At 49.7% G+C, this 16,137-nt stretch overlaps 1 protein-coding gene across 2 annotated transcripts; it reads right to left on the bottom strand.

The window, feature by feature from the left end:
* Positions 1 to 2,097: 2,097 nt before the first annotated feature.
* Positions 2,098 to 6,878, bottom strand: LOC116821543 (H-2 class II histocompatibility antigen, E-S beta chain-like). Of its 2 annotated transcripts, none has more exons than XM_032774861.2 (6): positions 6,382 to 6,793; positions 5,961 to 6,236; positions 5,256 to 5,525; positions 4,883 to 5,170; positions 4,338 to 4,442; positions 2,098 to 3,763 (listed from the first exon to the last, which is right to left on the bottom strand). In XM_032774861.2, the coding sequence occupies exons 1-6, from the start codon at positions 6,449 to 6,451 to the stop codon at positions 3,636 to 3,638; spliced, it is 1,137 nt and encodes a 378-aa protein (XP_032630752.1). In that variant the 5' UTR covers positions 6,452 to 6,793; the 3' UTR covers positions 2,098 to 3,635. The 2 variants fall into 2 exon arrangements, with proteins under 2 accessions (XP_032630752.1, XP_074928487.1); XM_075072386.1 differs by having other exon boundaries at positions 3,753 to 3,832; positions 6,382 to 6,878.
* Between the last annotated feature and the right edge of the window lie 9,259 nt (positions 6,879 to 16,137).

Below are 16,137 nucleotides of genomic sequence, written 5' to 3'. Positions count from 1 at the left end.
CCATAGAAGCTCCAACAAGGAGCCATGATAGGTTTCATTTTCTTTTTCAGACTGCTGTGTGCTTCAGATGCAAAAACCTACCCAGCACCAAGACAGATCAGTGAACATAAGAATAGAGCTTAACCATTAACACTCTTATCCAAAAGTTCTGTTTAGTCATGACGTAAAGTTATCACTGTTAGAAAGTACAAACCCATATGGCAGTTTTTTGTAAATGGAAAAAGAATAATTGCATTAAAACTAAGCAATTATATAAAACATTGTAAACCCCTTGATTAAAAACAAATCCAACAAGTAGCTTAGGGTTATATCTACTGAAATTATCATTGAGTAATATTTAGTTTATTAGTAGGCAAAGTGTTACATTTCGCCAGTCTGTAGTCAGCGGTGTTTGGTCAAAAATGGTTACAAAACAATTAAAGATGTTATGCACAAAAAAGAAAACTTTTAAATGCATGAGTCTGCCAAGGTGGGGCAGCAGTGAAACCAAAGGCAGCTTGGTGGAATTGGAAGGGGAGTCAAGATGTCTGGGACTGGTGTGTCGCTCAGAAAGCAAACTGACAGAGATGCTGTGGGAACATGACCAAGCATTTCAACAGAAGCTAGCAGCAGAACTACTTGATCCATTTCATGAGGAAGGCTTTCAGCCAGAATTAACATCAAAAGTACCATATTATGTGATAGTATATAGGCTTGTTTGTTAGCCTGAGATAGAATTTGGGGTTTCACTTTTTGATACTTTTATATTTTATACTAACGTGTGTGAAGAACAAAAGTCAAAGACACTTTGGCTACGTCTACACTACAGGATAAATTCGAATTAGCTTAAACCGATTTTATAAAACATATTATAAAGTCGATTGTGCGCGTCCACACTAGGCACATTAATTCGGTGGTGTGCATCCATGGTCCGAGGCTAGCATCGATTTCTGGAGCGGTGCACTGTGGGTAGCTACTGTAAAATAATGAGGCCAATAATGTCAATTTCCGTCCACACTAACACTATTCCAATATAGTAATTTCGATTTTAGCATTACTCCTCTCGTTTTGTAGGAGTACAGAAATCGATTTAAAGAGCCCTTTAAATCGATATAAAGAGCAGTGCAGTGTGGACGGGTACAGCGTTAAATCGATTTAACGCTGTTAAAATCGGTTTAACAGCGTAGTGTAGACCAGGCCTTTGTGTTACACCTGCCCACGAGGAGATGGGTGAAAAGAGAGAAGAGGTGGAACTAAAGTGTCACAGGGTATGGTGGGAGTGTGATATGTGGGTATATACTGGAAAGCTGCCTGGCAAGGTTAAGCAACCAGTTAGGAGGGGCAAGGGGAATGGGGATCAGGCATAAGAACACTAAAAGCCAAAGCCTGGCCTTGGCCAGAGCACAACCTCACTCCTTACCCCTCTCATGGGATACAAAAGAGGTGAGATGAAGACCCCAGACCCTCGACCCCCGAAATGGAACATGACCATAAGTTGTAAGGGGTGTCACTAGGGGTGTGCACTGAGAGTATATTTGGGCCTGCTATAGAGGAGGAGGTAGGAATGGGGACAGGGGAATGGGGACACAGGCCAGGCTCTGTGGCATCAGAGCTGGGAACAGAACACTGGGGAACAGACTCTCCTGGCATGTAAAGCTGTGGATCTGCTTGCTTGGAACTAACCCCAATAAACATCCCATGGCCCATACTTTGGATTTCTGTCTTCTGCTTTCTGTCTGCACGACAAGAACCAGGGGAGAGGGTGAAGGGAAAACCTTCTAACATTATGAAAGGCAACAAATTAAAAATTATTAATAAAGCGCTTTTAACTATATATACCATCCCCTATCCACCCAGTTACCTCCTTTAGTGACAATCCCCTTATAGATTTTGATGTACAAGCCTAGAGTCTTCTGGATCCCACTTCCAACTCACCAGGGTGTAACTTCATTATTTTCTTCCCATATGAATTTATATGACCATGCCTCCAACCCCTTGCTCCTTCTTGGCAGGGTCACCAGGGCAGCTTGGGAAGAAAATTCTAACCACAGGATAACCCCCATTTACTTGCCAGATAATTGGAGACTCCCCAGAAATAACACAGACACATACAGTATATCAAATATAGTAATTATATTAAACAGGAGATAGAACATAACGTAATATAACAGGATAAAACATTAGTCTCAGGACCACCAGTGCCCACACTGATAATACCCTTGAATTTTCCCAGTCATGTGACCTGATACAGCAAATGTAAAATTAGTGTCCAGTTGCTCCACATACTTTGTAGGGGCCCTTGATGACCTGTGACCATGGTACCTTCTGTGCCGCAGTTGGCATCTTGGCTGACTGGGTTTAGTAGAGCCCAAAAAACTCACACCTGTATAAGATGATAAGTCCCTCCATTGTTTTAATAGGCAGCAGGTAATAAAATCCCCAAACCCTGACCCTCTGCCTTCAGGGCAACAGTTCAGGAAGTAGGGAGTCTCCTACACAACTTCCCTGACCAGCTAACTAAAACACGGCGTACTCACAACGCTGAAAATGATCCTCAGGTTCAGAGATGATGATGATCCTCAGGGGACTGATGATCACTACTGGCAGGTGTCCCCTTTGTGCAGGAATCAGGCTGCTTCTGATCCCAGGATTTCCTCTGGCCTCAAAGGGGTGCAAAGCTCAAGGTGCAGGTTACAAAACTATACTAAAAATCCAAACTTTAGTGTCCTACCTTAGCGCTCAGACAGACTCACAGCTGGTGGGAGCAGAGCTTGCCATGTGGTGACGGATCTCACCTAGTTAACTGGAGCTAACTCAGTCTGGCTGGGGGAAGTTTTACCAGCAAAGCTCTGCTAACTGGGAGTAACTTGAAGAGTGAAAGCACCAAGTTGAGGAATCGCGACCCAGGTCTCCAGAAGCCAGTTCTCAGAGGAAACCCTACATGCAGGCCTTGAACCAACCCAGTCACCACACACCCAGACTTTCCATAATGGCTTCCCTGACCCCCTCCCCGAGCTCCCGGGGAGGGCATCTCACTCCCTATTGGTCAGGCTTGTTCTTCTTCCCGCACTTTCACTTCTCAACCATTTAACTCTGCCCCCTCCTCTGAGAAGGCTGCCTGCTACCCTCCTGCAAGTCAACAGTAGCCCGTCATCCTAAACTGCATCTCTCCTCTCTCCCTCTTAGTTGTCCAGCAGACTCAGTCTTGCCTCAGCTTCCCTTCCTCCCAGGGACAGTGTACTTATCCCTAAGTTACATGCACACAGAGCCTCAGGGACCTAGGTAAGTTCCTTGGAGGTTTATATATATGACATGAATCTGATAAAAAAAACTTTCTGAAAGTGAAACTTGTACTGATGAGTGATGTATCAAAATGTGCCACGAATTCGCAAGTGGAGAATGACTGAGGGGCCGCTTGGCTGAGGACAAAGAATGGAAACTAGGGGTGGTTTTAGGGGGCCTGGGATCTATGGGGCACAGAGGTGATTGGAGGGTGGGGAACAGCACAGGACGGAGGTTCAGCAGAGGTACATCCCATCCCACTCTGTAACCTCAGGGATATTGGCCTTATCCTTGACCACCCAGCACCTCCTCTATGCCAGAGATGGTCCATGTGGCTCAGATGATAGCCCTGGCACAGCCAGCTTCGCATCTGGTCACTCGGTGGCATCCAGGAGAGAAAATGTCGTGGAAAAGGCGCCTCCTGCTGGCTTAGCCATGGCTGGAGCAGAGTCGATGGTCCATGGCTGTGTCTGCGCCTGGTGATATGGCCCCTTATTGTCCCCTGCAGGAGAAGCCCAACCAGGAATTTACTCATCTGGAGACCCTGCCACCTGGGGCTTGCTCCTGTCCCCTGGAGTGAGGGTGCATGTGGATAGGGGTATGATCTGGTATACAAACCCCATGCTGGGGTGGAAGGGGTTAAAAGACTATACTGGGCCCAGCTAGCCCCACCCCTCCAACCCTGCAAGCATGTTCCAATTGGAGACAGCGTTGAAAAGGGAGCAGCCCAGCTTGGAAGGGGAAGGTTGCAAGGAGCAGACCTACCCTGCAGCCTCCTGCAAAGGAGTCAGAAATGCCTCCCAGGAGGCGGGGATGCTCTTCATTAGACCACCCAGCCCAACCAGGGACAGGGGGCAATGGGGATTACATTGCTGGGGGGTTTCCCACAGCCATGACCCTTATATCCAGCCAGGCCTCTGCACAGAGCCCTGGGATCACAAGGAAAGCAGGGCCAGGCTGGCTTGGTACTTGACTGGGAGACCAAGTGCTGCAGGATAGGAGCTCAGTCCTAGGGGGTGCTATGCTGCACAGGGTGGGGAGGGGGGCTCAGGAGCGGTACTGGTGGCATCACTCACCTTTCCTCCTGCTCAGGTACCAGCCCAGGGCCCCGGCGCCCAACACAGTGAGGATGCAGCCAGCAATGATCAATGGGACATGAGCTTGGCCCATGGTCTGGGAATCTGGAAATGCCCCAAGACACACTGAGCCATGGGCCCCCAAAATCCCTTCCACCTTTCCCCTCCCCTGGGGCCTGCCCACCCACTCCATGCCCAAGAATCCTAAGCTAGCAACCTCCCTTCCCCACCCAGTCTGCCCAGCTCAGCCACCCATCCCCCATATGGCTGTCCTGCAGCTAGAAACCCCATTCACTGCCTCCCCTGCCTCTCTGTGAGCGCCCCCCCTTACTCCCTCTCTGGTTTTCCCTCCCCTCTGAGTCCCTCAAAACATGTCTCCACCTCCCATAAGAACTTTCTCTGTCTAACCATCCCCTGGTGACCCACAAAACTCCAGCTCTGCATTACCTGCCTCCCTCATCACCCACACTCCTCCACCATGCCCTCCCCTCAATAGGAGGCATCCCATTCCAAGCCTCTTCCCACTCTTCCCCCCCAGTACTCACCCCAGGTCATCCTCAGGGGGTCACCCCCAAGGCTGATGTGTCTCACCACACACACATGCTCAGTGGGGCCGACCCCTTTCTGCCCCAGCTCAATGGACACCTGGATCTGGAAGGTGGGGTCTCCATTTGGCTGGATCCCGCCGGTCAGCTGCTCCCCCTGGGCTAACTGGCCTCCCCGCTCCCAGACCACCTCAATGTCACGGGGATAGAACCCTGTCACATGGCAGATGAGGCGGCACGGCTGGTCCTGAGTTCCTGGGACAAGAGCCACACGCACTATGGGCTGGGCTGGGGGCAGGAGGAAAAAAATGTTATTAATCACAAGGAATGGGGCTGCAGGTCAGTAATTGAGGGTCATTGGCAGAGATGTCACCTGTTTTCTGAGCAATGAATGGCACAGAACTTTCAATCCAGAGCCTGCATCGCTGGGGTGTGAACAGTTTCATCACACCAAAAGTCTCCCCTTCGAGGCTCCAGCGCTCCGCCACTCGCCAGGCAGCTGGGTGCACCGAGAACCAGCGATTCTGGTCGGCCTGGTACCGCAGCACGTCCTCCCCATTGAGGGAATATCTGGTGACAGCTTGGACAGCACCAGTGGCATCGTCCAGCTCACAGGTCTTCAGGACCTGCGTGTAGAAAGGCTCTGGGGGCAGAGTTGGAGTTGTAGGATTTTATTAATTAATTTAGAATAAAGGATAAAGAATAATAATGTAGCATGTATTAAATGTAGTGGTGTCTGATTTGAGCATATCCTGCCAGGCACCCTTTTTGAATAGCAGAAAGGAATGGCCTAATGGGCCGTTGGTAGAGATATATCAGCCAGAATTTGTGTCTGGACTGACCACCAGAGCACTCCCCTCCCAGGGCTGGAACAGAGACCAGGAGTCCCGGCTCCCAGCTTGCCCTGCTCTAACTACTCCTCTGGGAGAGAACCCCAGAGTCCTAGTACCCCTTCAACCACTATGTATCAGGGAATCACTCCCCTCTGGTGTCCTCTCCCAATTCCCTTCCACCTCCTTTGAGCCGCCCAACCATCCCCTTCCTGGGTCAAGTGGAATGCTGAGGCTCAAGGACTCACCTGCTTTTGGGGAGCTGGTGTTCACTTCACGCACCAGGCCCTGGTACTCGGTCTCCACCCAGGAGTCCCAGACTGGGCACCAAGCACTGCGCACGGTCCAGAGCTGGTGACTGTTCTTGTCCCCTGGGGTGTAGCCGTTGCGGGGAGCCATCCTGCCGGTGTTGCTGTCATAGACTGAGAGCACCAGGTCGTTCATCATCTCCACACTCAGCCGCCTGGGCAGCCCAGGGGCCCCCTCCGGGGAGATGAGCTGGAGATAGGAGAGGCGGTGAACCCCTGTAGTAAGGAGAGCAACTGCAATGGGAATGGGATCCAGATATGTGGGACACAATCCCAAGAGACCCCTGCAGCACCCAGCCCTGGGGAAGAGAGACTGAGATGGGGAATGGATCCCAGGCGTAGGCAGAAGAGGGTCACTTACCAGCCAAGGCAATGGAGCAGAGACACATGAGCCAGAAGGGCACTGTGATAGGTTTGGCCTGAGGTGCCATCACCCTGATGGGGACAGAACGGAGCTCTGCAGGTTAAGCCTGGGGCCAAGACCCAGAGAACTGGGTAGGGCACAGACGCTCCTTCCTGTGCTGAGCTCTCTGCTGCTCTGACAGGAAACACAAGAGGGGAAACTCAGACCCACAAGCCTAGCAAAATTCAACAGAAACAAATCAGCCTTCCCTTCCCCGCATTATTCGCTGTGTCACAGGAAGCCTCGCTCCCCAATAGGACTGTGAAGATTACATAACTCCTGTTGCTTGTTCCAGTTGTCTCAATTATAATGTCTGTTTACTTTATGGGGAGGTTTTCTGTGAGCACAGCAGCAGAGTGGTCAGGTGAGCTAACCCACAGCAGTTGAAATGGGTAGGGAATATCCAGAGACAAAAGACTTGTGGGTGGTGTGGCTAAGTGTAGAAGGCTGGAATGTCACGCTGTTCAGGCTGCTGGAGCTGTGCCAGCTGCTCGGTTCTTCTATCCCGGAAGTTCCAGTGTTATCAACAAGGGAACGGCCCTCATTCAAATAGAAAATTGCCTGTCCCATACTCTATCAGTATGGGATGTCTTTTATCCTATATTTCAATGGCAAAGAGCCACTACACATGGGTGCATCTTTCCACTCCCCTCCAGACCCTGGCCCTTCAGTGCTGTGCCAGAAAAGCAGATGGGGCCATGCTCAAGCCCGAGTGCAGCGCCATCTGCTTTCTGTGCACAGGTTCTGTATGGCGGGGCGAGTGGACGGGGCTGTGCATCCTGGAGCTACACTGAAGGACCAGGGTCAGGAAAGGGATCTGTCTGACAGAGGCATCAGCCTTCCCAGGGTGTAGCTTCCCCACTCCCAGAGTCTGTGCCCCAGGGGCCATCGCAGGGGCCGCAGGGAGGTGCCCACCACTTCTGGGAGCAGTGGGGAGCCAGGACAGGTAAGCCTGTTCCCCAGCATGCTGGAGGCATGCCTGGGAGGAAAAAGGGGTGAGTTTCCCCAGCAGTGGAATGTAATTTCTGGTTGGTGGCTGCTGCAGCTTCAGCCTGGGGGAGCAAGATGGGCAGGGAGCCTGGTCCTGGCAGCCAAGACCACCTTCAGTGCTGCAAAAACCAGCAAGAAACACCCCTGGCAAATGTAGATAAGTACGGCATAGTATTAATAATGATAATGATATTGGGAGGAGGGGTGGGACGGGGGTGCTAACAGAACAGTTCCTTATTTTTGAAATACAATGCTGTCACACCTATCACAAGCAGATAAGGCAGCCTGCTAATTCAGCAGACCTCAATGTTGCTCGTAAAGAAAGAGCATAGGCACGGTTCAGTGACAAAGACATTCAGCCAGCTCTGTTTCCCTCAAGGCACAGTCCGGGTGCCCTAGCTCTGTGGTGACAGGTACATTAACACATGGGTGCCCAGTGGCAAGGAGGGGCTCAGTCAGTGGCAGGAGTCTCTGCTGTCCCCTAGGCCACACAAAGAGGTAAGTTGAGGTACCCCAACATTTACAGCGTGAGACAAGCAACTTACATACGTTGCATGACATCTGCTTGTTACCTCCCCATATTCCTGATATCTTTGACAAAACATCCCTATTCCTTGTTCCATCAAACTATCCTGTCTTGTACTAGGTTGTGGTGTATTTTTATGAGCCTTCTAAAGTGTATTTACATAAATAGCGAGTAAATCAGCGGTTCTCAAACTTCAGCAACCCAAGGACCCCTATTTTGATTTTAAAAAATTTGGGGACCCCCAAACCCCCCTGCTCAGCCCTTGCCCCATCTCCTTCTCTGGGGCCATGCCCCTTCCCCACCCCTTCTACGAGACCCTACCCCCCACTCATTCCATCCCCCGTCACTCCATTGCTCGTTCTCCCCCACCCTCACTCATTTTCACCAGGCTGGGGCTGGGGGTTGGGGTGCAGGAGGGGGTGCAGGATTCAGGCTCTGGGAGGGAATTTGGGTGCAGGAGGGGTTGAGGGGTGCAGGCTCTGGGCTGGGGCAGCAGGTTGGGGTGCAGGAGGGGGTGCAGGGTGTGGGCTATGGGCTGGGGTTTGGGGTGCAGGAGGGAGTGAGGGGGATGGCACGTACATCAGGCAGCCCCCAAAAGCAACCAGCACATCCCTCTGGCAGCAGCTTCTAGGCAGGGAGGCCGGGGATCTCTGCGCACTGCCCGTCCCTGCCAGGAGGCACCGGACCTACAGCTCCCATTGGCCACAGTTCCCAGTCAATGGGAGCTGCAGAATCAGCACTTAGGGTGGGGGCTGCGCACTGAGACCCCCTGGCCTTCCCATCCCAGTGGCTGCAGGGACATGGGAGTGTCCCTTCTCGGAGTGGCGGGGAGCCAGGGCAGGTAAGCCTCTTCCCCAGCATGCTGGAGACATGCCTTGGAGGGAAGGGGATGAGTTTCTCAGCTGGACCTCTAGACCCCCTGGGGTCCCCCAAGGGTCCACAGACCCCAGTTTGAGAAACACTGTAGTATATTATTTTGCCAAGGCCAGGCCTGCTCTGGTTCACAGCCTTTGGTTCAGGCCTCAGGTCCTGCACCAGGCCCCATGCTCCAGGCTCTTTCTCTCTGCTACAGTTGGGTGCGGAGGGTGGAGATGGGGAGGCACAGGTATAGGGAGAGGGGTTGTGGCTGTGGAAGAGGTGTGGGTGGAAAATGAGGACAGGTGGTTGGCAAGCCTTGCATTGGTCATTTGTGAAAAATCTGTATTTTACTAGCTGATGTAGAGGCAGATGAATGTGGTGCTTTCAAAGACATGCAGCATGGCAGTTTGGTGTTGACAGGAAAGGAAGGAGTGGGCCACAAGAAGGGGATTCCTGATGACAGGCTGATCTGCGTGGAGAGAGACGGCCTGCACGGGCAACACATTTCACCCACCCTGCACCATCTAGTGGTTAGATTACGATCTATATATGTAAGCAGAGTCAGGATGAGCTCTACCCTCACATCTGGTGGTGAATTATGGGAAGTGTGGAAAGAAAGTCAGGAGGTCAGATATTTGCATGGGCACACCAGCAAGGCAGCCTGGGATGGTTATTTTGACAGATCTGGGATCCCCAATTTCTTTGTATTGGGGCAGGATAAATAAAGTGTTGCCACCTGATTATGTGAATGAGGAACTACGAGACTGCTTTATGACAGAGATGTCTCATATCAATTGAATGACACTTGCTAGACAAGGGACATGGGTTCCAAAACCTAGTGAATTGAGAGAGGTTGGGGATTGGTGTGTGTGTGCCTGCCTGATGGTATGGGCTGCTTTTGAGGGTTTAGAACACCAATTGCCCAGTCTTCTCTCTCCACTGTTAAAGACTAAAGCTACTTTTGATTCTGTTAGGAGTCTATCTAGAGACTACTGAGCTGAATTCGTGTTGGGCCAATGGTGCACCAGCACCAGGGTTCCCCTACTAAGAGCTGAGCTGAGATCACTGAGTGCTGTGTTAACTAGTGGGGGAGCCTGAAGACCTATCGTTAAGCGACTGGCAGAGCAGAGCAGTTTGCAGCACGTTGGAGCAGCCCATGGAACAGTGAGTGAGCGGAGTGAAGCGTAGTGAACCGGTTTTCAGGGACAGCTGGAGGAGCAGCGGCACAGCTGGTGTTGGTGGAAGCTGGTCGTGGTGAAGGCTTGCAGCAGAACGTCCACTGGAGAGGTGGAGGCAGTTGGCCCTGGCCCCACGTAAGGTGCCCCTTTAACACCCTGTGTGGACTTCCCCCCACCCATAATCCACCAGGCTGGGCGGGGTAAAAACTCCTGCACGATAAACTCTTGAATTCTGGGGTGGCACTGACCGAGACTTTTAGGTTGTTGGACTTTGGGGTGATTGGACTTAAGACCCTAAGGGGGAAAGGACATTGCCAAACGTACTTGGAGGTGGGATTTTGTTTATGGTTTGTGTTATAATCCTGTTTGTGGTGTTTCTCCAGTGGGATGCCGCATTGTTTCCTTCCTTTATTAAAGGCTTTTGCTACACTCAGACTCTGTGCTTGCAAGAGGGGAAGTATTGCCTCCTAGAGGTGCCCAGGGGGGGGTGGTATGTAAGTGTCCCAGGTCACTGGGTGGGGGCTCGAGCCGGTTATGCCTTGTGTTATTGAAACGGAACCCCTGGATACTGAACCCGGCCCTTGTTGCTGCCAATTCAGAGGGGCAGAAGGGTTACATGTATAAAAGAAGAGAGGGAACCAAATGCCATAGCTAAGCTTTTTTCAACCTCAAACCTGGCCAGTGTGTCTATGGAGCTACTGGAGGGGAATCATATTACAATAAAGTTGTCAGGGTTTCCTCCCGACTTTGAACTCTCGGGTACAGATGTGGGGACCCGCATGAAAGATATCTTAAACTTATTTCTACCAGCTTAGATTAAAAACTCCCCAAGGCACAAATGCTCCCTCGTACCTTGGATTAGGTAATGCTGCCACCACCAAGTGATTAAACAAAACTCAGGGAAAGGACCACTTGGAGTTGCTACTTCCCCCTAATATCACCCCAAACCCTACACCCCCTTTCATGAGGAGGCTTGGGAATAAACAAGATGAGCACAGACCAAACTTGGGGTTTTTTTAGGACACTAAAAAAACCAATCAGATTCTTCAAGAAACAGAACTTTATTAGAAAGAAAAAGGGTAAAAGAAGCACCTGTGTAAAATTAGAATGGAAGATAATCTCACAGGGCAATCAGATTCAAAACCCAGAGGATTTCCCTATGGGCAAAACTTCAAAGGTACAAAAAGAAAACCAGGAATGCACCTCCAGCTCAGCACAGAGAAAATCACAAGCCAAAATAAAAGTAAGCTAACACATTCCCTTGCTAGTACTTACTAATTCTACTGGAGTTGGATTGCTTGCTTTCTTGATCTGTGTCCAGCAAGCGCACCGAGCAGACAGACAATCCCCACCCCCTGATTTGAAAGTATCTTGTCCCCTTATTGGTCCTTTGGGTCAGGTGCCAGCCAGGTTACCTGAGCTTCTTAACCCTTTATAGGTAAGAGGATTTTGTTCCTCTGGCCAGGAGGGACTTTATAGTACTGTACACAGAAAGGTTGTTACCCTTCCCTTTATATTTATGACAAAGGTGCACTAAGAATGCTAGATAATAGAGACGCAAATCTGGCCACCCCATACCTCCAGTTGCCCAGTATTTTTAAACAGTCTTCTTTGATAAGAGAGGCTGTCTTATACCAATTCCATCAGAGGCTGTCATAAACAGATAAGAAAAGTTAATAGCACAGAAGTACTTGGTATCTCCTTGACTGTAAAGGATTAACAAGTTCAGTAAGCCTGGCTGTCACCTGACCAGAGAACCGATCAGAGACAGATACTCAATCTGATGAGAGTAAGTTTGCTGTGTGGCTGTTAGAATTTGGTTGTGTCACTACTGGGGCTCAGAGGAACCAGACGAGCAACCAGCTTTCTCTCCAATCTCCCTGATACAGGTTCTTATAGATTCCAAATAGTAAGTACTAGATAGATAAAGCGAGTAGGCTTATGTTTGTTTTCTTTATCTGCAAATGTGCATTTGTGCTGGAAGGAGTTAATTGTGCATTTGGCTGGAAGGAGTTCAAATTTGTATTTTGCTGAAAGGATTTTAATTTGTACTTGAATACTTAGGCTCGGAGGGTATGTCCAGTGGCTATTACTACAAAACCCTGTACCTATTCATGTTAAATTTACCAAGATAATTTTTACTATTTTTCTCTCTTTTAATTAAAGTTTCTTGTTTAAGACCTATTGTTTTTTTATTCTGGTGAGACCCCAGAGATGGGCGTGTGATTCACAGGGAATTGTGGGGAGAAAGGAGGGAAGGGGAGAGAGAGGCTAATTTCTCTCCGGTGTCAGGATTTACTTTCTCTCTTAGGGAAGTCTGGGAGGGGGAAAGAGAAGGAGGGAGGAAGGTGAATGTTCTCTCTCTGTTTTGTGATCAAGGAGTTTGAATCACACAGTGATCTTCCAGGGTAAACCCAGGGAGGGAAGCCTGGAGAGGCAACCAGTGGGGTAATAGGGTTTACTTCCTTTGTGGAAGATCCAAGGGGTCTGTGGTCTTGAATGGTTCCCCGGGCAAGGTTTTGGGGGGACCAGAGTGTACCAGGCACTGGAATTCCTGGTTGGTGGCACCACTACAGGTTCTAAGCTGGTGATTAAGCTTAGAGGAATACATGCTGGTACCCCATATCTTGGACGCTAAGGTTCAGAGTGGGGATTGTACCATGACAGAGGTCCATTTTTTGTGCAAAGGACAGACCTTCAAAGGCAACAGGCTGAGATAAATTATTCTTGAACAGATATTCATGTTGACTGTTTCTATTCTCCCCGGTAGGTAGAAAAGGAGGAGATACCACCTCTCTACATCTTTGGAAATGTCTTTTAATATATGAGACAACTTTTAACACATCAGCAAGTTATTTCCTTGCATACTTGCAATAGAAAATGCTGAAACTAAGAAGGATCTGGTCTTTTGGATATATCCATAGCTTTTGATTTGTTCTAGTTAATACAAAAATGAGAGATCTTTCCAAAAATATCAACTACATTCAATAATGATAGGATTGATGAGGATGGATTCTTCAATAGTACAAAAAATGTTATTGGCATATAAACTGATTTTGTATTCTTTCCTCTTTATAGTCATACCTTCAGTGACTGAGAGCTGAGGTATGTGCAATGCCAGTAGTTCAAGAGTGAGATTAAAATGGAGGAGTGAGAGGGGACAGCCTTGTCGTGTCCCTCTCTCTAGTTGAAATGTGAGAGAAATAATTGTGTTGATAGTGATGTGCAGGGAGAGTTGTATAATGCATGTTGTATAATGAATGTTGATGAAGTGGGTATTCACCCACGAAAGCTCATGCTCCAAAACATCTGTTAGTCTATAAGGTGCCACAGGATTCTTTGCTGCTTGTATAATACTGTAACCCAACTCAGGAACATTGGTCCTAATCTGAATTTTTTAGGACAGCCATTCAATAAGGCCACTCAACCCTATCAAATGCTTTCTCTGTATCTAGAGATAAGGTTATAAAGGGTACATGTGACATCTGAGTTTGCTGGATCAAGTGAGCAATTCTTCTAGTCTCATCAGCTGCCAATTTTTTTTTAAAGAAACCAACCTGATCTTAGTCGTGTCACTAAAATTTTTGCAATTATTTTGCTATCTGTATTCAATAGAGATATGGGGTAGAGGTTGCCACAGTTGCAACCATCTTTGTTCATCTGTAAGATTAAAGTAATTAAAGCAGTCCTCATACACAAGACATGGTTCATTTTTGGAAAGTTTCAGTGAAGACCTTCCTACTAGTAAGGAGTATGAGCAAAGTGAGATTGCACAAATAGAAATGTTAATAGCATGAAGCCTTAAGGTGTGTCTCTAAGTGATCAGGAAATCAGTTTGATAGAGGTTTATGGAAAAACTATAAGCACAAAACAGTTACACTTTATGTGAACATGAAAATGGTATAACCCTTCTGCCAGTTGGAGTCAGCAGTGACAGAGCCAGGTTCAATACCTAGGGTTTCCTTTTCAACAATACAACACAAAACCAGCTTGAACCCCCACCAAGTAACCTGGGACTATTACACACCAGCCATTCAGTGCCTATAGAGGTAATACTTCCCCTCTTGCAAGAAGAGAGTCTGATTGTAGAAAATAAACTTTTAAATAAAAAGGTGGAAGATAACTTGGCATTAACTTGGGGAAATGCCACAAGCAGGAGTTGTAAGCGTAAAACCATGAGCAAATCACCCACTCTACAGTACGTTGGGCAGTGTCCTTTTGCCTCAGGTTCTTATGTGCAGCAACCAAATGTTCTTTTAATGTGTCCCTCCACTCACAGTTGTTGTCCTTGGTCAATGAAGTCCCAAAGTTCAGAGGTGCCTCTGTAGAGTTCACCTCCTACCCTGGTGGGGGGGCACCTTGATTGCTCCACTGTCCAGGGAATCACTCCAGTATTAGCCATCCTGCCAGATGCTCACTGCTTAGCCCCACTGGTTGCCCTACCAGTCACTTGCCGCTGCACTCCACTCCGCCAACCACCCTGCCAGCCACTCACCACTCCACCAGCTGGCCTGCTGGTCCCTTGCCTCCCTGCCAGCTACTAATCGCTTTGTTCTGCTTTGCATCCTCTGGATGTATTGATGTCCCACCATGTAACAGAGCTCTCAGTAATTTCAGGTGTTAGTGGGGCAGTCTCATGGCTAGAGCAGGCTGGGCAGTCTCTTGCATCAGAGACACTGCCCCAAAGCCAGTCTAATGCTTAGGCCTGGTTATCAGTGATTTCAGCTCTATTGGTCTGCAACAAGACTCTCCATTAAGTCTCAATCAGCTCTGTCATTACAGAAACAGGAAGGGTCAAATGATGTCTAGGACCCTTAGGAACAGCCCACACCACCAGATACAAGTACTTGTTCCCACCCTCTCTCAACTCCCCTGGCAGTTGGCACCCATGTACCCTCCCTAGTGAGTGTAATTTAGTTGAGGGTGAGTCCTTCAGTCAGGGTGTGACAGCATCCCCCAGGTACAGCCTGGATTTAGGACTGCTGAGGCATCCAAACCCAACAACCTGAGCTGCCTCTGACACTGTGATGCTGATATCAAGCAACAAACCTCTGGCAGGCCCTGCACTTACACAGACATTCACAGGCAGGGACACACCCAACTGAGTTACATGAATGTTTCTCCCAGCCACTCATGAACCATTGTACAACGGTTTGCCGGGGCTCAACCCTCTCCAGGGCGGCGGGGAACCACACCAGCTCCCTACACACAGTTGATGTTCGGGGGAATTAGTCTGGCCATGGGGGCTTCGTCAGCAGCCCTTGCGGTACTGGAGCAAACACAGTCAGCCCAGGCCCTGGGTCAGGGCTGGGCAATAATGAGTCAGGGCTCAGGCCCTCAGGCAGGGCTGGGCAACAACAGTAGGTCCAAGTCTCCAAAAGGCCGGGGAGAGGGGGAGCCTGCCCCCTGCGAGTTGGGTGGCAGGGGGGACACAGGCCCTCCCACTCCACTGCGTCCCATCCTGGGGCCCTAGCAGCGGCAGAGGACCCGCTGCTGAGTCAGTGGGGATCTTGGCCGCAACACACTGACCTGGGCTCTGGCAGTGCTGCAGCCAGACTAGAGTTGGCTGCCCCCGGGCTACTTCCAGACTCCCCCTCGGGTCATACCTGGGTCGCGGTGGTGTCCTCTGGTGGGTTCAGCACCGTGGGTTCTTCGGGGAAGGGGGCGAGCGGCGGGCCCGGCAACTCCTCCGGGGGCAGTCCTGGCCTGCAGCTTGGGCCGTGGGGGTTTCCCAGTCGCGGGCTAGACTGGAGGCATCTGGTCTCTCCAGCGGCTGGAGTCTTACTGAGCTCTGAGGTTGAGCCTTTATACTTCCACGTCGCCACCTGACCCTCTGAGGGGCAGGCTCAGAGCTCCCCAGCTCTGCCCACTCCTGCCTCCAGATGAGCCCGACCCCCTCCATGGCGGTGGGGAGCCACACCGCCTCACTACAACCATTAATAGAGAGGATTCAGCCAGTTTCCCCCAGCTCACCAGTCTCACACCCCAGAACTGTACCCTCAGACACAAGCCTGACACAAGCCTGGCCAGGGTAAGCTCATTACCTAGTTCACCACTTCGTCAACAGAAGTGGACATGCACCAGCCTTTGTAACCTGAGCTGAGATTTTCCCCAAGCACTTCAACCAAAACACACTGTTTTAGGTAAAATATAAAACAGATT

Source organism: Chelonoidis abingdonii, chromosome 14 (genome assembly GCF_003597395.2).
Source record: "Chelonoidis abingdonii isolate Lonesome George chromosome 14, CheloAbing_2.0, whole genome shotgun sequence".
Taxonomy (NCBI): Eukaryota; Metazoa; Chordata; order Testudines; family Testudinidae; genus Chelonoidis; species Chelonoidis abingdonii.
The sequence above is the reverse complement of the archived record's forward strand: the minus strand, read 5'-3'. Positions and strand labels throughout refer to the sequence as shown.